At 32.9% G+C, this 27,283-nt stretch overlaps 1 protein-coding gene across 4 annotated transcripts in view; it reads left to right on the top strand.

The window, feature by feature from the left end:
* Positions 1-19,298, top strand: part of Tsp42Ej (Tetraspanin 42Ej) — a 32,236-nt gene extending 12,938 nt beyond the window's left edge. For all 4 annotated transcript variants that reach the window (XM_073957823.1, XM_073957825.1, XM_073957826.1 and 1 more), the window contains exons 3-6: positions 13,367-13,528; positions 18,446-18,607; positions 18,786-18,983; positions 19,042-19,298. In XM_073957823.1, coding sequence (XP_073813924.1) covers positions 13,367-13,528; positions 18,446-18,607; positions 18,786-18,983; positions 19,042-19,125 — 606 coding nt within the window. In that variant the 3' untranslated portion in view covers positions 19,126-19,298. The remainder of the gene's footprint in view (positions 1-13,366; positions 13,529-18,445; positions 18,608-18,785; positions 18,984-19,041) is intronic.
* Positions 19,299-27,283: the final 7,985 nt, after the last annotated feature.

Raw genomic sequence — 27,283 nt, 5'->3', positions numbered from 1 at the left:
AATTTATAGCTGTTCATATCGAATTTATGGACAAACATACAATAAAACATAGACTTTTACTTTTGGCGCGCTAAATCGGTACTTTTTTACACTGTGTGTTGGCTTTTGATTTTACAAAACATATGTATAATGAGCAAGATAATGTTTATTTAGATATAATATAGGATAGATTGGGTAAACATTATCAATAGGTTGAAAAGAAATAGATACAATTAATTGAGTTAAATACAAACAATAGTGAAAACGATATTCAGAAATATTATTATTATTTATTAATAGATTTTTTCGCTGAACATATTTAACAAATATCGTGATATAATACATTAGTTCCTAATCTATATTTGGCTAGCATAATGCTGTAAGCCATTATTACTTTTATATATTTATTACAATATTTTGGTTGTAAAATTCATAAATTAATAATCATTCATACATTAAATTCATTTAGAAGTAGATTTCTATATTTTATGCATGCTTCTAGATATTTATACAACAAAATATAATTTATGCCATTTAGAATGCTACAAACTTCGTCCAAGTTTAACTTGATTTTACCAAAGTAAACAGCTCTGAATTCACTATACACGGGGCAGATACCAATAAAGTGTAGTGTATCTTCTGGAAGGTTAAGGTTACATAATGAACATGCAGTGTTTGTATCGGTTCTGAAACTTCTTCCATTTAGACTTAACAAGCCACACCTAGCTTTTATTATTAAACTGACAGCACGCGCTGAAAGTATATCTGTGTATAAGGATGATGCGTTGAAATTTAATCGACTATATAAATCATGATGCTGCGAGTTAGATGCATTTGTGCAGAAATCTTCACGTTCTTTTCTAATCAGCAATTCTAAAACTTCTTTTGAATAAGAGCAAATTGGAGTATTGTTATTCGGTGGAGCGTATTGTAATGTGGAGCATATATTGGACCAATCGCTTGCCCAGCTAACATGTTTATCTATAATTTCTTGTGCTAGTATCCTCGGCAGTCTTTGCGGATTGAGTCGTAGAACTTTATTTATGTAACCAAAATGCAATTTTAATGTAGAGGTGAACATTGTATTCCAACCTGTCTCTATATAAAGTACATAATTTGGGGTATTTTCAGGCAAAAATAATATTCTTTTTATGAAGAAACGAAAAAGTTTTTCTACTTCTTCATATCTTTTACTTCCCCAAACCTGCGCTCCATACAGCATTATGGACTTTGAACAAGCTTCAAAAATTTTAAGTTTGTTTCTACGTGAAATTTGGTGGTCGGTAAGATATTTGGACCACGTGGAGTTGATTGCTATCTTGGATGCAGAAAGCTTTTGTTTTAAGTGTTTGGAAAACGACATATTGTAGGTTATATCTACTCCAAGGTATTTATAACTATTGACAATTTCAATCATTTCTTCACCAAAATACCAATTAAGTCCTTGTGATAATCTAGCACCTTTGCGAAAAACAATTATTTTTGATTTGGAAAGATTTACTTTTAAACTCCAGTGTAGGCAGTACTCTCGTAAAGCGTCAATCATCTTCTGCAGTTCTTGTGGTGAATTTGACAAGATGACAATATCATCCGCGTATAATAATATTTTTATGGTGGTATTTGCGACGGTTACTCCACCTGGGAGAGCATCTGGTAAATCATTTAAATATAAAGAGAATAAAAGTGGACTGAGAATACAGCCTTGTCTCACGCCAGACTGCGCCTCAAAAGAAGTAGAAAAAGTACTTCCATCCCAGATTCGGCTTTCAGTTCCTGAGTACAAAGATTGTAAAACTCTAACCACTTTTGAAGACAATCCCATGCATGATAGTTTATAAAACAAGCTGTTTCTTGGTAGCAAATCGAAAGCAGACGAAAAATCGACAAAGAAAGCATACGTACGGCTGTTCTTTAGATTGTTAAGGCATACAATATTAGATAAATTGAAAATATTATCGACTGTAGAATACCCTTTCCTAAAACCGGCTTGGAATTCGTTCAGAATATTATTACAAGTAACCCAATTTGTTATTCTATTAAGCACAATGTTGGTAAAAATTTTGCATATCGTATTAATAAGTGAAAGACCTCTGTAGTTTGTAACAATGCTAGGGTCACCTTTTTTATACAAGGGAATAAGGATTGATCGTTTAAAGGATGTTGGAATTTCTTCATGAAGGAAGATCTGATTAAAAAGTGCTAACATATAGTTATGAACACATCCTGGAGCAAACTTATAGAATTCGTAAGGAATTCCGTCCTCACCGGGAGATTTGTTTGATTTCAACTTTCTTAATACTGATTTCAACTCACAAATTTCAAAAGGAGAATCTAAAACAGCATCAATCCAGTAGGGAATACACCATTTAATTTTCTGGTTGTCTTCACTTTCTAGTAATAATGATCCAAAATGTGGAAAAAAGTCATCTGCGCAAAGATTACCTTTACTCGTGAAACTTTGCTTCTTCACTGCGTTTGACAGACTCCACCAGTCTTTGCTACTACTCACAGTATCTAACTTTTTTATATTATTTGTAAGGTATTCTAACTTCTTTTGTGAACATACCGTTAGAAATTTGGATCTTGCAGTATAATATTTGATTCTATTTTGTACATTATGATTTTTTCTATACTCTTTTAAATTTTTACGCATAACACACCTGAGTCGATAACATTTCCAATCAAACCAGACTTGTTTTGGTTCAAAATATTTTGTTTTTGGGGGTTTTACATTGGCTTTTCTTATGTTCTCAGTAACCGCATTTATCATATTATCAACTGAAGTATTATTCTGTGAAGTTTGATCTCTAAAAAGCGAAAAAAGATTTTGCTTGTATTGACTGCAATATTTATTTTTCCAATATAATTTTTGCATCAAGTTCTGAGAGCTGCAATCGGTAGAACATGCCGGAATTTGTATATCAAGGCACAAAGGCATGTGGTCTGAAAAGGGTACTGAGTCAATCATGAAGTTATTGATATGTTTTAGGAAATCAAAAGAGCAAATGCAATAATCTATAACTGAGTTACCCATAACTCCACAAAAACTGAACTCCCCATTCTCATCTCCTGCCGTTCTACCATTAATAAAGATGCCACCTATATCCTCCATAATACTTAATAATTGTCTTCCTTTATAATTGATTACCATATCTTTAGATTTCCTATGTTTATTAATATGGGGAAAATCACACAACATATTTTGGTCTAAAATTTGCTCTTGGCCAATACGTGCATTAAAGTCACCAACTATGCAAAAATTTATGGGGTTAAGATTCTGTAAAAATGTATTGAACTTCTCAGCATCATTTTTCCAATTCGTACAATTCAGATAAGACGGTATGAAATAAAATATTGTTCCATTAAACTTTGCTGAAAGTACCGTAAAATCATGGATGTTTATAAACTTTAAGTTATATTTATTTTTTACTTCTTTTTTAAAACCATAGAGGCAGCCTCCACGAGCCCGACCTGCTCTATGTATTTTTTCAGCATCAACCCATTGGATGCTATAATTTTCAAAAAATGATGTGAATTGAGGTTGTTTACTTCTCACGATGTGGGTTTCATATAAGAAAAAGATATCGAATTTATTTAAATATTTTATAAAGTTACCGAATTTTAAAGAATTTTCAAGGTTGGCAACGTTGTAGGACACTAAATGACATAAATGAAATTGCTATTGTGGATTATTATAAGAATTTGTAAGAAAGTTTTTATGTACGACTTCGTATTGAGTACTACAATCTGCAAGAATATCTGATAACATCTTGGCATCATAGTCAGATTGCGCCAATATTTTTCCATTTGACCAGTTGTACTTTTTGTCGTTGATGTAGATGCAAAATTCACCGAGTCTAACTTTTAAATCTTTCTTATGCGATATATTTTTGACTATTTGTCGAAGAATATAACGAAATATTTTTTAGGTCCAAAACAAGACCTTAACCGCATTGAAGATTTATTGAAATACGAAAGGCATTCACAAACAATTATCAGATAGAGAAAATATCAAACTGATAAATCATCTGTGGTATCTTAGTCCTGAACTTGTTGGCCTGGCATTGTTTGATCTGATAGTGGAAACCGCCGTAAAGAGTCAAATGCGACAAAAATATTGACAAAGCAAGCAGAAGAAGATGGAAGTTTCTCCTGAAATATTCAAACCAAACTAACGAAAGGACAACTGCCTAAATTCCTAGATAAAGGTCTACCGGACGTAATTACAAGTGAGACTTACTTATTGTTCAAGAGATTAAACATAAACTCCGAATTTTTTGAAAAAGATACTGCAACTTGGCCACAGAACATCAATTACCAGGAGGGGTAAAGGATGGTAAACAACTTGAAAGTTGTGAATGACTGAGCTGTACCCAGATGGCTCCAAAACCACATTATGCCAGTCCCTTGAATAAATTTAAATAAGAACAAAATGTAATAGACAAAGCAGAGATACCCCAGCTGAGGTTTGAACCGGAGTCCCCCAGAATGACCTGCATAATACGCAAATAGCTTTAACCATTCCAGAGATATGGGTTGCCGAATTCGCCAAGTAGCCAAAAAATCGAGATTTTCATAACTCCGAGGCCCCAGTGGCGCGTGTTAACATATTCCAATTGTGCTCAAACTTTGAGTTAAACCCCTTTGAGTTAAAACCAGCCTAATGCAACAAATTAAGACAAAGAAAATATTGAATTTTACATAAAACGATTGATATTTGATCAAATTTTATATTTTTTCATAGTTTAATAATAAAAAAATGGTATTACAATGTGCACTGGCGTAAAGGGTCTCAATAACATAATAATCTGCTAAAAAATCGACGTTAAACGGCAAACAACCTTAAATTGGAACGCTTTGAATATTTTTGATGATTTTTCCAACATTAATTGACAATTTTACGATTTTCGGCCAAAAACTGTTTGCATATTTTTCCATATTTTGTGCATATTCAAATATTCAACAAAAATACAAAATATGATCCTGTTATTTAATTTAGTCTTCTTTGAAACGAATTTTGATCCAATCAGAACCTTCGTATCTTTATTATTAAAAAATATGCAAAATCCCAAGTCTAATTATAACATAGGATGTTTCTAAAATTTAATAGTTTTTATGAGCAGAAATTTAATTTATTCCTAAAATTATATTTGCTACAAATACTTATCTTTAGACATTCGAAATCTTTTATTTGAGTTTTCTGTGTAAAAATAGATCCAGAAATAAAGTAATATAAGATTAATGTAGAACAGCGTGCGCATTAGGGTTATGACTTTTTGGCCTTTTTTGTCAAAAAATTATTTCTAGTAGAGGAAATGAATGAACTTTTGTCTATGAATGCTTGAAACAAGCTTTTTCCATTTAAGCATTAAAAAGTTTCCGCCCAAAGCACTGTCAAATTATATATTTGTAAAATAATCTATGAAATAAAAAAAGAAATTCTGAAAAAATTATTTCTTGTTGCACGAATGAATGACCTTTTGTTATTAAAGACTAAAATAATTTGTTGAATTTTAATCGAGCTTACATGACCTAAGAGGTTTGTATTGTATTACAATTCACGAAGGAAATCCATCTTCGATTGTAAATGTGTATGTATTGAGACATGAATTTAGACAATACACTAGGTTCACATGGTAAGAAAAAGGCTTCAAAAATATGTCATAACTGCACATTTGTAATAATAGAAGTTATTAAAATCAGCCTCTGTCTTCTAGTTATTCACATCCGATATTCCTGATGACATGAATTAAAACACCAGCGAAGCGATCGTAGCATATTGGTTGGGTGTGTGGGACTTCGCTAGAATTCACTTTTTCAATACAAACTACTTAGGTCATGTTAGCTCGATAAAAATTCAATTAATTAAAAACTTACATAAATAATGACCTTCGTCCTAATAAGACAATAATAAATAAAATAATTTTTATTCCATTTAAATATTGAAAGAAGTTACACACAAACCATAAGATGATGAAATAAGTGAGAAACAATCAGTTAGGTCATTTTGGTTATGTCGTTGTTGTCTTAAGTAATATATCTGCTTACCGTGACTTAAAAAAAATTACCAAAGTTTTGAAAAAATAACAACTTTAAAAGCTTTTTATCTAATCACTTTATAACATGGTTCTGGGAAATGAGGTTGTGAAAAATTCATAACACTAGTGTGCATATTTGCGTTTGAGTGCCGTTATATGAAGTGCAAAAACATTTATTTACATATTTCAACTAAACACATCACAATTTATGATACCTACAGGGTAGAAAAACAGAATATCACGATGATTTTATTCCATATACCATGAATGCGTGCCCGAAGAAAACATTGAAATGGGTAGCATTAATTTATTTAACATTTATTTAAATGGTGAGACCGGCACCCCTTCAGATCAAAAAGTTTACTCCAGAGGTGGAAAGCGATTCTTTCACAACCAAGAAAAATTCCATATTTTATGGAATTGGATAATTGATTGCAGAGGTGTCTGGTTGTTTTTTATACCCCACACCACACTTTAGTAAGGTGTATTTTGTCTATATGCATTTGTATGTAACAAGCAAAAGGAAATGAGATTGACCCATGGATACTTTTGGTGACCTACATAGCATCACATTCTGAGTCTATTTATGTATGTCCGTCCGTCCCTCTGTCTATACATGTCGTATTTATTATCCTATCCGTTTGAAAATAGCAGTTGTAATTCAGATATTTTATTTGTAATTCAGAAATTCTGTTTAAATTTTAATTGTAATTCAGAAAATTTCAGTTATTTATTTTTATATTTAAAATTATATATTTAAAATTATTTTATATTGCTGGCATGTTTCTCTGTTGAGGTAAATAAACATCATCGTATTTAAAATATGCTTGATAAATTGTTTATTTTCTGAACTTTAATTGGTTCTGACATTCAAATGAAATATTATGAATGTTAAATGTAAGTTCTGAATATCAAATGGAAAATCTGAATTTTAAATAACATATTCTAAATTTGAAATGGAATATCTGTAGTGGAATTCTGCAATTCATTTTTCGAGTTACTGACAAAAATCGGTATGATTAAAATGCTTATAATTTCTTTAATTAACGAAATGTTTCGGTAAGTTAACAACCGAAATTAAGTTGTCGCTAAGTTCTACCGATAGCAACAGTATTTCCAATTTTTATTGATACTTTTCACTCTTAATTTTGAGTTACCAATTTTTATCGGTAACTCAAAAAAAAAAAAGAAATCCAGAATTTCACTATTACATACCAAATGAAATTTCGGGCCTTAAATTTTTAATTTTCTGAAATTTCAAATTTCAGAATTTCAAATGAAATGTCTGAATTACAAATAAGATATATGAATTTTAAATGGATAAATAAAATGCAAAGTTTGTGTCTTCCTCCCATTAAGATCGTTTTTAGGATTTTGTCGCCATTTGGACGTATGCATTTGGCGAGAAAAAATGGATTTGGATTAAGCTCAAAAGTGTTGCGGAGGAGGTACCTGAAGGTATGGATTGCATTGTGCGTTTGGAAGTGGATCTTATTTTAGGAGTCATTCCTTTCGATAGATATAGCGCCCACCTGGTATTTCAGTTGGCCACAGTATAATTAAGAGCTTTTGGACCATTATATCAGGAAACATGGATTTGCCCACGAAAAATATAATATAGCAGTAAACAAATCTGCACATAACCAACATTATTGAACTTCTGTGAAAGAGGTACCTTCTTAGGCCAGTAAGACCAGTTTTCGAACTTAAACTAAGTTTCGACAAAATAAATAGAGATCGATGATAATTGATCGATTATAATTATTATATTATAATTTGAAAAGTTTGAACCAACGCAATATCCGGTTCGAGAGTTATCGTTCGCTCCAGCCGCTACACATAATTGTAGTAGGAGTCTTTATAGTTTACGTGCCAATTTCTCAAGAAGTATGAAGTTGCGCGTGAAAAACTTGACAGTCGTAAAAGGGGCCCGACTACAAGCTGTTGCAAATTGAACTTTTCAGTTATTTTCACTCGAAGGAGTGGATCGAAATACTACGATGTGGTAGAAATATTACGATGTGCAAAGTATGGACCAGATCGCTTACTCTCTTCGAGAATTGTCGTGCGCACAATTTTACCGAAAACATTTGAAACTGATCTAAGATTGGACAAATAATTACAAAGGCCTATGACTTCCCCTGATGACGTAATTTCTGCTTAAAGTACTCAAAATACGCAAATTTTTGAAAAGTTTGTTGTATGTCTTCTATATTTTTTTAATATACATATATTCATCATAATTATTGCAAAAATAGTTCGTATCGAGTGTACAATATCTCCTTGATATATCCGTGTCGAAAAACCTACAAAAGGTTTTAATTTTTCTTAATGCACATTGTATGAGAGAGAGCAACAAAAATGTTTCTTATCAACATATCTAATCAATTTTACCGTAAACTAGTAGTGACTAGAAGGTAATTTTCCCCAAAAATCGTCAGTATTGGTCCACTTTTAGGTATAGACCCCCCATAACGGTACCTCCAGTTTTTTTTATTTATTTCAAGTTTTTGTCTATATTTTCAAAGTGAATTCGCTGTAATTTGACATTTTGCGTTCTTTGGTGGTATTAAACATCTTGCGTAGGACAATGGTCGATAGAGGTCCATGTTTTGGTATATTCCCCATATAGGCGTATCTCTCGTTTTTTATAATTTCACGACTTTGGCCATATTTTCCAACAGAATTTGCTGCGATTTGACATTTCGAGTTTATAATCTGTATCAAACATTCTTGCCAAAATTCATCAATATATGTCCACATTTTGGTATAGTCCTATATCATGTTAACTCGCGATACTTGGCATATTTAAATATTTTGCCTAAATTTGTAAAAATTATGACATTTTATGAATTTTATTCTTGACAAGGATTAAGTGGTAACAAGTATCAACAATATGAGGCACAGAATATTCTTACTAGGTGCGTTAACATATGCACCAAGGGCGTACCATATTATATTAGATGTAAACAATGTCCTATAGGTCTCAAACAGGGAATATCTGCAAACTAAGATGTTTTATTAGATTGTTTAGTCGCGACGATGTGTTGGCTGCTATTACAATAAATACTAGTTACAGGATATCTCGATTAGGAGAGTTCCCAGATCGACTAAAAATGTGCCAGGATATATAAACAGTAAACAAGACCACACATGTGGTCCTGCTTGCCAATTTAACCATTCTACGTTGTTTAGTTTTCCGTGTGGAACTTAAGTCTACGACAGGCCTTCCGCGTTGTTACTTTCAACGGCAGATAATTCTTGAAGTGGCATGTATCTTTCAAAAATAATGGTGTCTTTGCAGAGATAGTGTATACGATCTGACAACATAGAGAAATCGTATCCCGCAACATCCACCTGAAGGTTTGCTATAATTTCTTCGAAAACCGTCCGTCCCATGCTGGCATTGACAACGTTTTTTGAACACCATATTTCAAAAACATACAAATTTGAAAACACACATTCATACTGTAATCCTAAAAAATCATTTTGGATAAAATAAGATCGAAACAAAATGCAAAACAACAACACCGATTGCTTGAAAACACCCAAAACCCCTATACTAAACATTTACAAAACTCCGAGTATACTCCGTATAATGAAAACTGAATACCGCCCGGCTACTTTCGGCAGACGAGATAATTTTTTTCTAATTCTGGACACTTCCACGAACATTTAAATAACAATAACGTGAGGATTCGCGAGGATCCAAGGTACTAAAAGTCTATTTCTTTTCACAATATTAAATAAAATACAATCACAAAAATATATTTCAAAAGAGATAAATTTTACTACAAAATAGAGGTATAACTTTATGATGTTATCAATTAAAAACAATAACAATACCATAACCTTTAACTTCCATTTCTTACTATAGTAATTTTACACATTATTTTTTTGTGATATCACTTGTAACTTGTCACTACGTTAAAGGACAATTCAATGTCTCATTTTCTAATACCGTTAGAAGTTCTAAAATAAGCCCCCAGCAAAAATAGTCCTCACAAAATCATGGGTTTTGTAAGGGATTTTTGGCAGCCGTAACTACTCCTAAACCCCCTTTCTTCCCCATTATTTTTACAAGGGCATGTCGCACTCATTTTGTAGTTATTTTATGACCACTAGAATAACTAGTTATTCTGTGGCCAATAGAAGTTGAAACGTAAGTTGAAAAAAAATCTATTTTTAGAACAGTTAATGTAGAGATTTTTTTTAATTTCATCACACTTCTTACTTTTATTTTATTTCGCTCGCTGTGCGAGTTGAACACACGAACCCTCTGATTTCTAGCCAAAGACACTACATACTTTGCCACGCACACGAACATTAAGGGTTGCTTAAGAACTTAAATGTGCAGTGCACCACGAACTGTTATTTTGTAATAAAAAAAACCCGCGTGCCGACAGTGAGCTTTGAACACACAACCCTACGATTTATAGTCGGACACACACTCACTGTGCCACCGTCCTCATTACTTAGTGACGAGCAAAGTAAGTAGGTTTGCCTTGTAATTTTTTTAAGAAGTATCCCATTACTTTTCAGATTACTTGTAATGGGAAAAGAAGCTTGTTTACTTTACTTTGTAATGGGTTACGTAATGACTAATGGATCCGAATTTTTGCTGGGCCGGAATACTAAAATTTGATTTGCTTACGATAGATGTGAATTGTTACAATCATAATTTGTAGACATCGATTTTTTATTTTTGTCACGGGCTGGGACCACAGTGCTTTGTCTCAAATATTCTTGATCTGAGTCAATCTATGCATGTGCGTCCGTCTGTTGTAATCACTCCAGCATTCACATAAATTGGACTAGGACGATGAAAATTTGGTGAGATACGTCTTTTGGTTGTAGGGGGTTAGGTTAGAAGATGGGCTATATCAGTTAACGTTTCGGTATAGTCTCCATATAACGGTACCGCGATTTTATGTATTTTGACGTTTTTAACCATATTTTTAGACCGAATTAGCTATAATTTGACATTTAGGGTTCCTAAAGGTTATGAAACTTATTCATCAAATTTTATGAACATAGATCCACGTTTTGTTTTAGCCCCCATAAAACGGTACCGCAAGGTCTCCGGTATTTTTACGTTTTCAGCTACATTTACACACATAATTAATAATAAATTGAAATTTGGTGATCACAAAACTTATCTACCAAAATATGTGAACAAAGGTCTATGTGTTGGTGTAGCCTACATATAATGGAACCACCCGATTTCAGGTATTTTACGTTTTTTCACAGAGTTTCGGAGTCGGAGTCGAGCAAGTTTGCCGGAGCCGGAGTGGTTCAACATATAGTAAAAAAATTAAAGTTGTGCATATTTAATTAATTTTGAGTGGAATAGGAAATTACCCTCGTAGTCGAATACGGAAAAAATCGACTCCGTTGGGTTGGAACTTTCTCAGTTCAGAAATGCTCTCGTATGTTATAACTATTACTATTACTTCAAAATTGTATTAACTTCTGATAATTTAAGGTTGAACTTCCTAAAAAGTCTCTCAAGGGAACTGTATTACTTTAATGGCCTGTTTCACTAAGACGAATAAAAATTCGTTCGAACTACTACCAAACTTCAGTTTTTTGAAAAATATTTGATTTATTTTTGTTTTCAATCAAATAAAAATTTTCTATTTTTAGAAACTAATTCAAACGAATTAGAATTCGAAACGACATTGGGTCCCTCTTCCAAAGTGGCTAGAAGCACAACAACAGGTCCCATCTGCTATATGTGCTGGCTCATAATATAATAATAGGATGACATGCGTTTCTTACTTGTTACGTTGCCAGTAATAACGGAAACGTTTTCAAAGTTTATTATATGTACATATATATTTGCTTTCAATGACATATATCTACACTAGGGTTACGACTTTTTGACCTTTTTTCTCAAAATTTCTTCTAGCAGGAATGAATGAACTTTTTCTTTTAATGACAAAAATTACGTTTATTCCATTAAGATATTAGAAAAAGGTCTCGCAGAAACCATTTTGAAATTGTATTTTTGTAAAAAAATATTATAAAAATATTCACAAAAAATATTTTCTGTTGCACGAATGAATAAACATTTGCCTATTAATGACTAGAAAAGTTGTATTTAATTTTTGATATGTTATATGAAATAAAGTTATATCAATTATATATTTGAGTTTGGTGATAAGTGACAGACTGACTGACTGACTGACTCATCATCAACGCCCAGCTAAAACGGCTAAAGCTAGGAGCTTGAAATTTTACCAGTAGTCACTGTTGGTGCAAATGTGCGAGATAAGACCGGGTTTTGCAAAATTCGTCCTGGAACCACAAAAAATAACAATAACAAAAATCCTTATTATTCGCTGTTATTACTTACTTATGTACTTAGTTGGCAACACATTTGTCAAATTAAATGCTATAATTTCTTAATACCGTAAAATATCGCAAACAATTTCAAATTTTGTAGTTTACTTCTAGGCGCATTTATTTTATCGTAAACCAATATATATTGGAAAGAGAATGAAGGTTGTTATTTTCCATAGCAACAGATGTCGCAGTTGGTGATAATGGTATAAACTTCATTCTGATTTACGAATGATTTACGTCTCTTTAATAATTTGGTTTTCCCATAACAGGTGTCGCACAAAAGATTTTCTTTCTTTAAAATCCAGTTAGACAAAAAATGATTACAAACGATGAATTTGTAAACATTTTGATTTTCAATTTCAATATTCAAACAAAAATTTGTTCAATAATGTTTAGTTTGTTGAACATATGAGATGCTGTTGAAGGCAAAATTAGGGTATTAAATTCAGAAATCGGTCAGAAATAACAAAAATAATTTCTATTACAAAATAGTTTTAATGTTGAGATTTTCTTTATAATTGTGTCACTTCCGCTAACGAAGTAGCGGGCACATGCTAGTATTATATAAAATGATATGATTATATAACTAGTGGCAAAAAAGTTATGTTATTTTGCTTATGTCGTGTGGATCAAAAGCATGTTATATATGTATATGCTTAAAGTGACTTCAAAAATTTGTCCAAAGTGCTTATAAGTAAAACATTTTAAAATTATTTTTTACTATTTTAAAATTATTTTTTTTAATCGAATCACTTTGTAATTAACATTTGACCTAATCTTAGGTAAAAACTCATTAAAATTTTAAAAAATCATAACCCTAATGTATATACGTATATTGAATTGTATGTGTGCCTTTCGCATCTACATATTTGTGCCAAATATTATTTTATAGATATGCCACATTTAAATTGCACTTTTCAATTTTGCTCTCGTTGCGAATTTCGGCTAATTAATGAATAAATTTACTTCAAACATTTTGTATTTTTCTTTATATATTTCAGATGCTTTGCGTGGTCCTGATATCGGTTGGTGTCATTACACTCGGCGGTGCGGGCTCTCCATGGGGAGCTTACATTGCCAGTCTGTTGGGTTGTCTTGTGTTTGCTCTCTGTACAGTGGGCTGTTTTGCAGCACTGAGAGAATCTCATTTGCTGTCGATGGTGGTGAGTATTTCGAGTATATTTATACATTAATAATGCATTTATATTTCTTACAAATTTGTTGAAGTCATATGTATTCAATTGAGATTTAATTTCGATTCTATTTTAAATTTTAGTGATTAAATGCTTTATAATTTTGGTCATTAAGAAAACAAGACCTATTTGTATACATGCCAAGCGCTTTAGTTTTGTAAAAACACAACATCTCGTATTTCAAATACTATTTTAGCACGTGGTTTAAATAATGTAAACAAACTACCTTCTACATTAGCGGAAGGCTATACAATATTGGGATAATTCTTTTATTTAATTTCTCGTTAGATACATATTTCTTTAAAATGTTATAAGGCATAACATCAATTCACCTCAACTATTGTAATGATATTACATGGTTTTTATCAGCTTATTTGTCGGCTTTAAGTGACGATAGAATAACAACTTAATTCGGGTGACATGTCCTTGTTAAAATAATGGGTTAGTGGGTTGATTGGTATGTAGTTACAGTTACCAAAAAGTACCAAATGGTACCAAGTGGACCTTAAAAATGCCAAGATGAGGATTTTCTAGAAATGCTGGGCTGGTTAGTTGATGCTGTGGCATGGTTCAACTTTCTTTGGATTAGAAAGAATTGCCACTCAAAATTACATGGGAAAAAAAGAAAGGACACAAGTAAGAACGGCGGTAAGTTCGGCCGGGTCAAACTTGTTTTACCCTCCACCACGAGTTGTATGGAAGTAAAATGGAACAATTAGTTTCCTTTAGTTTACGAAGAAGACTAAATACCAAATTTCAGCAATTTCGGTAAAACATTGTGGCTAACCTTTAAAATACCGAAATTCGGGAGGTACCGCTCTATTGGAGCTATATCAAAACATCGATCTATACCTATACATTTCTGGCGGAAAGTTTTTAGACTCAAAGAAAACTAAATACAAAGTTTTCTATATTTCGGTAAGATAATGTGGCTAAAACCTTCAAAATACCGAAAATTAAGAGGCACGCTTCTATAGGGACATAGGAAGACGTACACCTATACTGATAATTCTCTTCTGGAATATTTTATAACCCCATGGAAGACTAAATAACAAATTTCAGTCTTTCGGTGGGATATTGACGTCACAACATTCAGAATTACGAAAATCGGGAGGAATCGTTCTATAGGGCATATATATATGCGTGGGCATATACCGACGAATTTCAGCCATTTCGGTTGGTTGTTGTGGCCACAACCTTCAAAATACCGAAAATCGGGAGGTGCCGTTCTATGGCGCTAAATGCAGGCTTCAAGCTGTACCGACAAATTTATGGGGGAAAGTTTTATACCACCAACGAAGACTAAGTACGAAATGTCAGCTATTTCGGTCGAATAGTGAGGTCACAACCTTAAAAATAGCGAAAATCGGGAGGTACCGTTCTATGGGGGCTCTGTTAAGGCGTGGAAATATACCGACAAATTTTAGATGGAAAGATTTGTACCCCCAAAGAAGACTAAATACCAAACTTCAGCCATTTCGATGAATAATTTTGGCCACAACCTACCTTTAGTGCTTCGACTGTACTCCAAGGCAAACCTCTAAGAGCAATCAGGAGAAATTGTGTTTGGACAGATTCTATCTCATTGTAATAACATTTGTAGAATGGGCTCCATAATACGCAACCATATTCTAATGTAGGTCGAACCAAACTGACAAACAAGCGTTTAGTTACATACGCGTCATCAAATTCCTTGGACGTTTTATGAACTCTAAGAGCGATTTCGCTTTATTGACACAGGATTCAAATGCATTTTTTTGTTTTTTTTTTACAACACCAATGGGTATTTGCCCATTTAGTTGTGATTTCATGACAAACTCTTAGCGCTGCCTTTGAAAGTAATGAGTTTGGCTCCAAACGCTAACACGCCAAAAAAACGCATCTGAAAAAAGAAAAGTTTGATTGAATAGAAGCCGCTCCACAGCCGATATGTCTGAAGAGCTCGCATTAAGCTCGATTCCAGCGAGAAATTAATTAAAAATTAATTAATATTAAAAATGATCTTCGCGCTAATAGGCAAAATTTTCAAATAAATAATGGATTTTATTGGAACAAATCTGAATGTTTTGGAAACGATTCTCACCAGAAACAACAGTTGTGTCTGCAGGTTAAACAAGTAAAATAGTATCAGTCGGCTTTGCCGACGAAGCTTTATCCTCAGCCTGTGTGAATTGAAATACTTTTGTCCCAAAAGTCTTATGCATATAGGGGGTTTTCAGATTTTTTGGCACATAAACTTTCAAACAAAAATATGTATCGGGATTAAGGCTCAAAAGTTTTTCGGGGTAATTGGTAAATTGCACTTTTCCGAAAGTGTACGTGGCAGGTACAGAAAGTAGTTAGTATACACGGTGCTCTTGAAACAAATTTAAATGGAAGGTGCTTACACCTGGGAAGTTTTTGCGGATTCTGAAACTGGAATGTTCACAGATGAGAAAAATCAAAAAAACAAAAAAAATCACCTTAGCCGTTTTTAAATAAATCGAGATTCAAATTGACATTTTTAAGGGTTTTTTAGGTTTTAACGATTTTGCTTAGAAACCGCAAGTCCTATCGAAATGGAACTAAAAAAATGTTGTAGCTATGAGAATTCTCTACAAAAGCGACTTTTATAATATCATCGTAATTTTTACCGTTATTAAGATATAGATGTTCAAATTAGGACAATGGATTGACTGTACCGCTTCCTTATATTATGCACTGTGCACCTTAACTAACTTTAAATGAAAACGCCTTACACCAAGGAGGTGTTCGCGGATTCTGAAACAGCAATGTTTGTAGATGAGAAAAATCCAAAAACCAGGTTTTCACGATTTTGCTTGAAAACCTCAAGTCCTATCGAAATGGGACTAAAGAAAATATTGTAGCAGTGAAAATTCTGTACAAGATTGGCTGACTGATAGTTTCCTAGGTTTTACCATTTTTGGGATGTAAAGGTTCAGATCAAACATTCAGATTTTTTTCTAAGGTCTTCAGGATTAGGTTTAAAACTGCAAATCCTTTCGAAATGAGACTGTAGAATATGTTGTAGCTGTGAAAATTCTCAAAAGATTGGCTTTTGTAATTTTTTCCCAGGTTGTACCATTTTTGAGATATGTATATAAGTATAAGTTGGGAAATTGCAGTCATGGCATTGTTTTATAAATATAAGGAGGCGATACAGTCAATCCATTGTCTTAATTTGAACTTCTATATCTCAATGACGGTATAAACTACGAAGATATCATAAGAATTAAATATTTGTTTCATATACATATGGTAATATTCAAAAAAGTTTTGCAATCGTTGAAGTTGAGGTTCACCATTTAATAAGTCGCGAACTGTTAATATATTTTACAAAACATGCATATATTTTTATTAATTGAAGTGTTTTAGCCACGATCTCATAATATGGACCATAACAAATCATGTTCGTGGAAGATGCGTTGTTGGTAATATAAAAAATGGGAAAAATGTGTTGAAGTTTACTTGTTTTTTTGTGTTCTTTTTTGATTTCTGGCCAAACCACGCTAAATTCGAACCTGTGCTCAAAGAGAGAACTAAACAATGCCCCTTGTTCAACATGGTTCTAGTGTATGACTTTTGGATATATACACTGCATCCCCCTAAAATCGAGGCTGACATTTTGAAGTTTTGATTTCAGTGGTTTTCGAATTTTCCTTATAATTATAGGGTGCAACTAGATAATAATCCAAACTAGTTTATAGGATTGTAGAACTCGCGATTCCACGTCGTTCGATGTATGTATATCTCATGAGTGTGCTCCGTACAGTTTCCTAGTAATAGGAGTCCAAATGCGAAAATTTGGTGCGTAAATTTTCTGAAAAAAACCTATTTTTTGGCTTTAAAATTTACAACTGTCGTACAGGTACCCCTGAACCCCGCGTGATTTTAGTTTTTTTACGTGCCGGATCTAATGAGCTCTTCTGCGGTCGAATCCATCCACTAAAACGCCGGATATAGATACCTTGAAAGTTGGAAAATCTGCAAAAATATATTTTGACAATTCCGCGAATTGAACCGCGATTTTCTTTGATTATTTTTGCATAAATGTAATCCTTTATACGCGATTATAATATTTGCCAAAAAGGTGTGTCACAAATTACAAAGATTCAGGAGTAATATCCCTATTTATCCCAAAATAGAATGCGGTGGCACATCCGCAGTTCTTGACGAATCTGTCTAAAATAATTTATATTGACGTATTTTTAATAGGGGGCCATTGAAATCGGATGCACCTTATCATCATATGCATATCGCGTAATTTTTGCCCACTTGAAGGTTTTTTGAATAGTAAGATGCAACTGATGGCACACTTTGGCCGCTGAATGAAACATGGGAAAATCCATGCATATTGATAGACATGGACTCCCTGTATCCGAAAAGCACATGCACCTCAACCGATTTAAACCAATTCGCGAATTATTCGGTTTTTAACTTCTATGTTTTTTCTTTGATTGTAATTTCAATATTACTCTCTACTTCCTATTTCTATTGCTTATCACAAAAAGCAAATATACTTTCACGATGACTAATTGCTTTTCTCGTAGAAGTTTAAGCAAAATACTTCAGGATTTGGATCGAAATTTAGCGAAATATAACAATAACTCCCAACATTTTTCAAATTTTTCGTATTTAACCAAAAATATATTTATTTTGAAATAATTTCCAACAATAAGTTTCCGTTCTTTGTTGTTGCTGTAATATGCAAGTTATAAACGCGATCTTTATAATTTTGGTCTCACATTTTTCTACGCGTTGTCTAGATTCTGTACGTATTTTTAAATTATTTTTTTTTTAGAGATTTTTTGGACTCCGATTTAGAATAAATAAAATTTATTCCAAGATTTCTTCAATTATTTTATTTTATTTCTTATTTTATTTTAGTTTGTAGGTCTTGCTGTATTTACCATAGTCTGTGAGACAATATTCATGATTGCCTTTGCTGTAATGAAAGACGATTTCATGGAAATGACAAAGAAGCGGATTGAGGAGACTTGGCAACAGGAATTGGTAAAACCTGGTTCAATGTTGGATGTTCAAATACAAGTGAGTATAAATATAGATTTTGGAAATAAAGTCAGTCGTATGTGAAATCTTGTGCAACAAAATTTTTGAAACTTTATACAATTTAACTTTTGAATTGAATAGATTTTTTTTTGTACAAATCCAAAAAAATTCTATTTTAGTGTTCCTGCCAAACTAAACTTGCTTTATTTCTTTCCAGTACGAATGTTGTGGCTTAAACGGTCAACAGGACTACTTAACAAAGGGTGATAAACTGCCTTCCAGTTGCTGTTATTTAGGTGACTGTTCCGATAGTGATAATATATTTCCTAAAGGCTGTGAGGTTATGTCAATAAAATTTATTGATGGCCAGAGTGACAATTTAATTTTATCCTTGGTTGGTCTTGTGGCTTTTGAGGTAGGCCTGTTTGTTTACATTTCTTGATTATTTTGATGTGAACTTGTTTTTATTTCAGGCACTTGGTATTATATCGGCATACTATTTGGGAAAAGCTGTTCAGGCTCGTGGTGTAAAATCGGAACAAGCTGCCACTGAATAAACATTGTTATAGCGATACAAATCTTGTTGAAACTTAAAATTGTTATCAAAATTTTAACGTTAAGCAAATAATTGTCTCATTGTAAGAGACGCGTAGTTTCCAAGGTTTATTGATTCAATTCTTAATTATGTTTCAAAGTTTATAAATACAAAATTTTTAATACTACTACCAAATGCAATTGTTTTTAGTTTTCTAATCAAAATAAGAATGGGGTAATTATGAGAATGTGTAAAAACGAATAAGGACAATGAAAAATATGTATATTATGGGTTTTGTGTAGCAGTAAATAGAGATCATATCGCTCATATACTAAAACACTTTAAATCATGCATGATCTTGCTAGCTGTTTGCAAAATATGGTGAAAGTGGTTATTCTATTTTTTGTGTAATAATATTTTTAAGCTGGGAATTCTTATTTCAATCGCCAACTTAAAACGTGTTTTTCTCGAATTTCATGAAATCATTATGCATATTTATGTCCGATACAAACGTTTTAGCAGTTCATCGTTTTACTTATGAACAAAACGTACTGAATATGGTGAAATTTTTAATTTAGCCCATATTTCATAGAAAAATATTGTATTTTTTGACACCCTATTATTGATCCCTTCCCAACCAGCATTTCTTGACATTTTTAATCAAATTCGAGTCTTTTTTGATCCGACTGCGCGATTAAAAACTGGAATATGAGCTCATTTTCTGATCATAAATGACTCCTTTGTCAGGAAGAAAAGGTGACCTCAGGCGACTCTTCTAAACAAATGAGTCTTCCTCTGCATTAGTTTCGAGTCATTTTTGCCCATTTTCAGATGTTATATAAAGTATTTTTCGAGTTGTATTTTAATCATTTATCGGTGTTTTGTTGATTCATTTGTGACTCTTTTTCGAGTCATTTATGAGTCTTTTTATCAGACGAACAAATTAAAAGAGGAAAAGGAAAAAAAGTGTTGTCACGGCGTGTTAGCGTTCAGAGCCAAACTCATTACTTTCAAAGGCAGCGCTAAGCGTTTGTCATGAAAGCACAACTAAATGGGAAAATCCCCATTGTTGTTGTAAAAAAAAAAAAAACAAAAACAAAAATGCATTTGAAAGAAGAAAAGTTCGCGGACATCGAAGCCGCTCCACATCCGATATGTCTGAGGAGACTTTACCAAAGTCGAAACATGTCCTGTCACATAGTGGTGTTTTGTTTTCTTTTCTGCTTTGTTATGACTTTTAATTATCCCTTTAGTATACTGTTTCTTCACTCACTTTCTTCATTTCACTTGGCAAAACCTAGACATGTGTTGTCTTTGTCAATATGCATAATATTATACGTGATATTTATATCAAATTTTTGTAGAAAGTGTATATGCGAATTATATACAACCAAACCGTTATGTTTGAAAAAAAAAAAAAAACAAAACAATCAGTGTTCAATCATCAGCTGTGCAAAATATGTTCAGAAGATACATAATTCTAATCATTTTTCAAACACATGCATTTTTCAATTTTCAGATGATCAAAATGTGACAATAAATAACAAAAAAAGGTCACATTTTAAACGCCTCAATGTTTTATTTGTGATTGCTACACATTTGTTGTTGTATTTTAAATTGATCTCTTTTTAATCATAACTGGGAGTCACTTTCGAGTCCCTTTCTGATCATACAGGTGACTTAATTAGTTTTTGATCACCAAAATGACTCTAAAAATACTCCGCAATGTGATTTTTGAAAAAACAATCTTCCAAATGCTAGCTGGGAATTAGACCAGTAACAGTGCAAATACAACTGTAGTGTAAACCGAAATTACGACTAGTTCCATAAGTTAGTTAATTAATGAGCTGGAACAGTGAAAATTTTCTAAAGAATAAGACGCAGCTATCATGCTCATAACGTGAAAAGCTGAAGCAAGAAGGCTAAACAGAAGGTTGCTCCCTAGAATTCAAACAACGCGAAACTCATCCATATTTCAAGAAATATGGTCTTCAACAAAAAAATATACCGTTGTAATCAGGACTACAAAGACTAAATTATTTTAAAATTTAAAACCATCTAGGTAGCCTTAAACTGAACCTTTTGAAATTTTGTGATGGTAGTACCGGAAACAGTGGACCGATATAGATCATTTTCGATGTTGACGTAAGCTTGGAAGTAATATTATTGGACAGACAGACAAATATAAATTCTTCTTATTTTTATTTACTCATCCGTTATCCGAATATAAGTGATCGTACAATTAATATTTGTAAAATTTTTCGCATTTTATTTATTATTTTATTATATAATGGTTGTCAGCTCTCTGTTTTTCGCAGCATTCAGTAAATCATGTTTTTGAGACAGGATGTGTCTTTCCCCTTTCTAGCTCGTTTTCCTTCAATTTTTTTTCAGAATAGTTTGTAAAATGTTGTATTTGTTGATTCTTAATACGTGTCCTCTTGGAATATTTGCGCCGGCTTACATTCACACGGTGATCTTAACCAACTTTAAATGAAAGGAGCTTTTGCGGATTATGAAACTAGATAAGAAAAAATAAGAAAAAATCATAATTATGCTTTGTTTACATTTACGAAATCCACTCGATTTCAACTGTCAAATCCATAGGTTAAACGTCAAATGAAATCCAATGGATTTCAGATGAGATTTCATTTGACGTTTGGGCTATGGAATTGACAGTTGAAATCGAGTGGGTTTCGTAAATGTAAACTTAGCATTAGGAGGGTTGGCGTTTTTTATTTGGGATGACGACTTCTATTATGTTTTTCAAAATAGTCAGGTTTAATCCCACAGTCGTTGTTTTAATATTTTATTAAAACAACTTTAATTTATTAGTGGGAACTTTAATTTATTAGTGAAAAACAGAAAAAATCACAGATAAGAAAAAATCAAAAAACAAAAAAACGCTGGAGCGCGTTTTAAATAAATCGCGGTCAAAGTTCACATTTTTAGAGTTTTTTAGGTTTTCACCATTTTGCTGGGAAACTCCAAGCTCTATCAAAATGGAACTAAAGAACATGTTGTAGCAGTGAAAATTCTCTACAAGATTATCCTTTGGAATATTTTCATAGGTTTTGCCATTTTTGAGATATAGAAGTTCAAATCGGGACAATGCACTGCCTGTATCGCCTCCTTATAAAACAACGTCATGTACGGTGCGCCTTAACTAACTTTAAATAAAAACTGCTTACACCTGGGAAGTTGTTAGCTGATTCTGAAAAAGCAATGTTTATATGTAGATGAGAAAAATCCAAAAACAAGAAAAAATTGCTGAAGGAATTTTAAAATAAATCGCGGTCAAAGTTCACTTTTTTAGGTTTATTTTAGGTTTTCGCGATTTTGCTTGGAAACCACAAGTCCTATCGAAATGGGACTAAAGAAAATGCTGTAGCTGAGAAAATGCTGTAGAGGATTGACTGTTATCATTTGTTCCTAGGTTTTACAATTTTTGAGATATAGAAGTTCAAGTCACATTTTTAGTTTCTTTTTTGTTATGTTTTCACGATTTGCTTGAAAACGGTAAGTCTTATCGAAATGGGACTAGAGAAAATCCTATAGCGGTGAAAATCCTCTACGAGTTTGGTTTTCGTAATTTTTTCTTAGGTTGTACAATTTGTTGTACAGTGACTACCACTGAAAATGATGCAACCTGAAATAAAATATGTAAATGTTGATAACTTGGAAAAACATTTTTGTGGGCTGAAAAGTTGTCTTTAAGATGGCGTACAAAAATATTCCATTTACAGTACCGTTATTCTAAAATTTTGCCGGACAACAACTCAAAAAAACATTTTTGTGGGCTGAAAAGTTGTGTTTAAGATGGCGTACAAAAATATTCCATTTACAGTACCGTTATTCTAAAATTTTGCCGGAAAACATAAAATGGCCATTTTTGAAGTGAGCATTAAAAATGATGCACCACAATAATCGATCAATAATTTCCAAATTTTTCGCTTTGGTATTTAGTCTTCTTTGAATCTAAAAACTTTCCGTCAGAAATTTGTTGGTATAGATTGCCTCTTTATTATAGCCCCCATGGAACGGTAACCCCGAATTTTGGTATTTTGAAGGTTAGCCACATTATTTTACCTAACTTGCTGAAATTTGGTATTTAGTCTTCTTCATAAACGAAAGGAAACTAATTGTTCCATTTTACTTCAATACAACTCGTGGTGGAGGGTATATCAAGTTCAGCATAGGCGAACTTAACGCCGTTCTTACTTGTTTTTATTTATAATGACTTTTCATAATTTTATTATATTAAGATCTCGGTGTTCGTTTATTAGCATTCCAAGTTGTCATGGGGATTTTTTCTGCTGATAATTACGTATTTCGTCTTCTTCCTGTTAATTTTAAGGCCACATTTCTCACTTGTTCGAACAAGTTTCTCTACTAGTTTCTGTAGAGCCGATACGCTCCCGGTCAGTAACGTGGCATCGTCCGTTAACCTACTATTATTGACCAGTTTCCCGTGAATTTTTATTCCGAAATTGTATCCTTCGAGTGTATCTTGGAATATTTTCTATCTTGATCCGCAATTCCTTTTGTAGGGACTCCACTTACGTCAATTCGTGCCGACTGATTCCAATAAAGGATTTTTATGCACTGAAGTTAGTTTCATGTATTCTTATAGTATGTAAGATTTCCATTAATTTGTCATGTTTGACGGTATCGAACACCTTATCGTAATCAATAAAATACATGAGTACATCTTTCTGCACATCCCTACGTTTATGTGTTACAATTTGGTGGCAATATAATGCTTCTCCTGGGCCCATTCCTTCTTTAAAACCAAATTGTGTATTTCCCATTGGTGTTTCACATTTAGTATATATTGAAATATGGATGATTTATTTTTAAAAAAATATCTTCAAAGCGTGACTCATTAAGCTAATGAGTCTGATGTCACTGCATTGTTTTGTATTATTTTTCTTGTGTATTTCCATGATGGTTGGTTTGAGCCATTCATTCGGATAGTTTCTATAGTTTTATATGTGGATAAAAAAGTTAACTAATATTGTTCGAATTACTAAGTTCGATCCTGTGGCCTTTTTCTCTTTTAAGGATTTCATAGCAATACCGATCAAGGGTGCAAATAATCAAAAAATGGACATGAAAGAAACTATCAATTAAAATAGGGGTTTAGTTTTTTTAATTGTTAAATTAATTTTGTTTTAATTGTTTGTGTATCTTGTCTAGAACAACGCCCTGAGTTTTTACCTGCGACTGTTGTTACAACCTCCAACAAAAACTACGTATATTAAAACTTGATTTCAGCCATTTTGGTTGGATGAATGGGGGCTAAATCAAAAAGTAAACTTGTACCGACAAATTTCAGCCATTTTAGTTGGATAATGAGGCTAAAACCTTGAAAATTACCAAAATTGGACGGTATCTTTCTATGGGAGTTATACCAAAATAATAAAAAAATAAAATTACAAATAAACAAAATATATCAATGAATGAAGTAAAATTGTCAATATGAAGTTATCGTGATCATCATTATTGATAAATATACAATAAAACATCGACTTCTATTTTCTGCATTTTTTTTTTTTGGAATTTTCGAAACACCTCCATAAGGCGATTGTTCGCTATCAGTAAAAAGACTTATAATGTATTCCCATATCTACTTCCTTCCCTCCAAGTCAAAGACAGCTTCATTGTTTTTGCTAAATAAAACAGGATTGATTGTTTGCTTCATATACACCGTTAGCTTCTTGTGGAGGTTAAAATCATCATGTATACTTTGTAAGCATTAAATTTTCTGGCATTTGGCATTCAGTAGAGCATTTTTGGCTGTTCCGGTCGCGGATCGTATCTCCCTATTAATCTCCCAGTTTTTTTTATTTTTTTACTTGCTTCGCTCAGTCCAAAGTTCCCGTATCTATACTTGGAAGGAATAGTACGATGTGCAAAGTTTAGACCAAATTGTTTGCCCCCCTTCGACAGTTATCTTTCACACCATTTGCAGAATAATATTTAACTTTTATGAAGAGGTATCCGAAGGAGTGGATCGATATGGCCCATCTTCGAACTTAAACTAAGTTTGGGCAACATATTTCGAAGTGCAAAATTTTGTTCTAATAGGTTGTCCGTTTGAGCGGACGACAGACATACTGACGGACAGGGCTAAATCGACTCTAAACGAATTTCGTCCAAACATACTTGGGGTCTAAAACCATTATTGCGATGAAGCACATTTTTGGTCATATCAAAGTGCATACCCTCGTTAGCCTAAAGACTGAGGGTATAAAAAGTCCAAACCACACATAAATGAAATATACTACTCGGTTAAAAAATGGTCCTCGACATACGCCAATAAACACTAGCGGAATATATACCAGTAGCGATAAATATATAAAGAACAATTTTGTTTTTCCAAATAGTCTGGCATTGTTCGACAAGTGGTAAGGCATGGAATACTAGTTGGCGAACAATGCCAAACATTCTCCTCTAATAAATTAATTGTTTTAAAATATTAAAACAACAACAATGGGATTAAGCCAGACTATTTTGAAAAACAGCTATCCCAAAAACCAACGCCACTAATGTTCGAATAAAAAACACTGGCACGGTTGTATGTGTTGGTTTTTTGCTGTAATAAGCGAAACAACAAAAATTTTGTTACGTTGCTTTCATTGTAATTCAACGACACATAACAGTGGAGAGGGTTTGTGTTGTTTTGCAGACACTTTCGTTATTGAAAAATACCTTCGGTGGAGAGTACCACAAACAAGAAACCAAGGAACTGACGAGAACCTGTGGCGAGATTCGAAACTAGTCTTCCCTGCCTTAGCCCTTGGCGAACAGTGCCAAACTTTCTTAACAAATAAATTAGTTGATTTAAAATATTGAAACAGCAACAATGGGATTTAGCCAGACAATTTTGAAAAAGAAAATTGTAACAGCTATCCCAAAAAAGGAAACAATGTACGTATATAAAGATCAGCAACAAGCTATAATACGATGTCTTCTTCAGGGAGGAGCAAGATGATGGCACTATCTTTTGGTTGTGAGAAAAACATAAATCTGTAAAGCAAATACGTCAGCGAAGAAAGCATAATCATTATAAATTAGAAATTAACTAATTAAGAACGGCAGAACCGATTAGGATAATTCTTTTTTTGAAATGTTTGTCATAAACCAACATAGGTTTTTATACAAAGAAAACTTGAGCACGTCCACTTTTTTAAATTTAAATAATCTTTAATCTTTTCTACAAAACCTACTGAACCGATTTTTCTGAAATTGTCCGAGAATGTACAGGAAGGACTCGTGGTGAAAAAAGACTATATACTTTGTTGAATTCCGGAGGGTACGGGATACCTCCCATATGCCCTACTTTTTTATAAAAGCTATTTTAGCAAAACTGACGGACGTATCGGTGAGAAAATTAATTTGCGAGTCAATTGGGGTTGTGTCTCCGACCCTAGGTACTTATTTGAGGCCACCCCACCACGTCCAATTTTTTAAATATGTTATATCTCCTAGGCCATATTTTTAAGAACGCTATTTTTAAAGAACTTACGAATGGGTAGAAACGGTGGTTGAATCTCCGACCCTAGGTATTTATTTAGGGCCTAAAGACCCGATCACGACTACTTTTTCAAATATGTTATATCTCTCAAACTACGGAACTGATTTTACCCAAAATTTCAGAGAATGTACAGGGATGCCCCATGGCGAAAATAGACAATATATTTTGTTGAATTTCGTAGGGGCTGGCGTTCATGCACTAGGTCCTATTTTTAAAAACCCTATTTTTGTAAATCTTGTGATCGTATCGTATCGCACTTATTTGTGGCTTTAAGACCCGACCACGCCCACGTTTTTAAATATGTTATATCTCCAAACTTTCTGAACCGATTTCCATGTCATTTTTAAATGATTTACAGGGATGACCCCTGGTGGAAATGGTCTATAAATTTTGTCAAATTTCTCAGGAGCCCTATTTTTTAAATACGAACGTGTCCGTTTCCCCGACGCTGGGTACATATTTCATAACTATGTTACCAGATGTTATGCATAACGAAGCTTTAGTCTTATTGGAAAGCAAGTGCTTAGATTCGAAGGCAACATATAGATAGCGATAGCTTCATCAGGTATATAAGATACATTATAAGAAGGTGGAAGGCCGTCACACTCGATCCTTAAGTCTCCACTGGACATTCATTTGA

The sequence above is a fragment of the Musca autumnalis genome, unplaced genomic scaffold, assembly GCF_047663935.1.
Source record: "Musca autumnalis isolate F117 unplaced genomic scaffold, ASM4766393v1 scaffold_5, whole genome shotgun sequence".
Classification (NCBI taxonomy): Eukaryota; Metazoa; Arthropoda; class Insecta; order Diptera; family Muscidae; genus Musca; species Musca autumnalis.
Note: the sequence above shows the minus strand (reverse complement) of the source record. Positions and strands in the feature narration are given on the sequence as shown.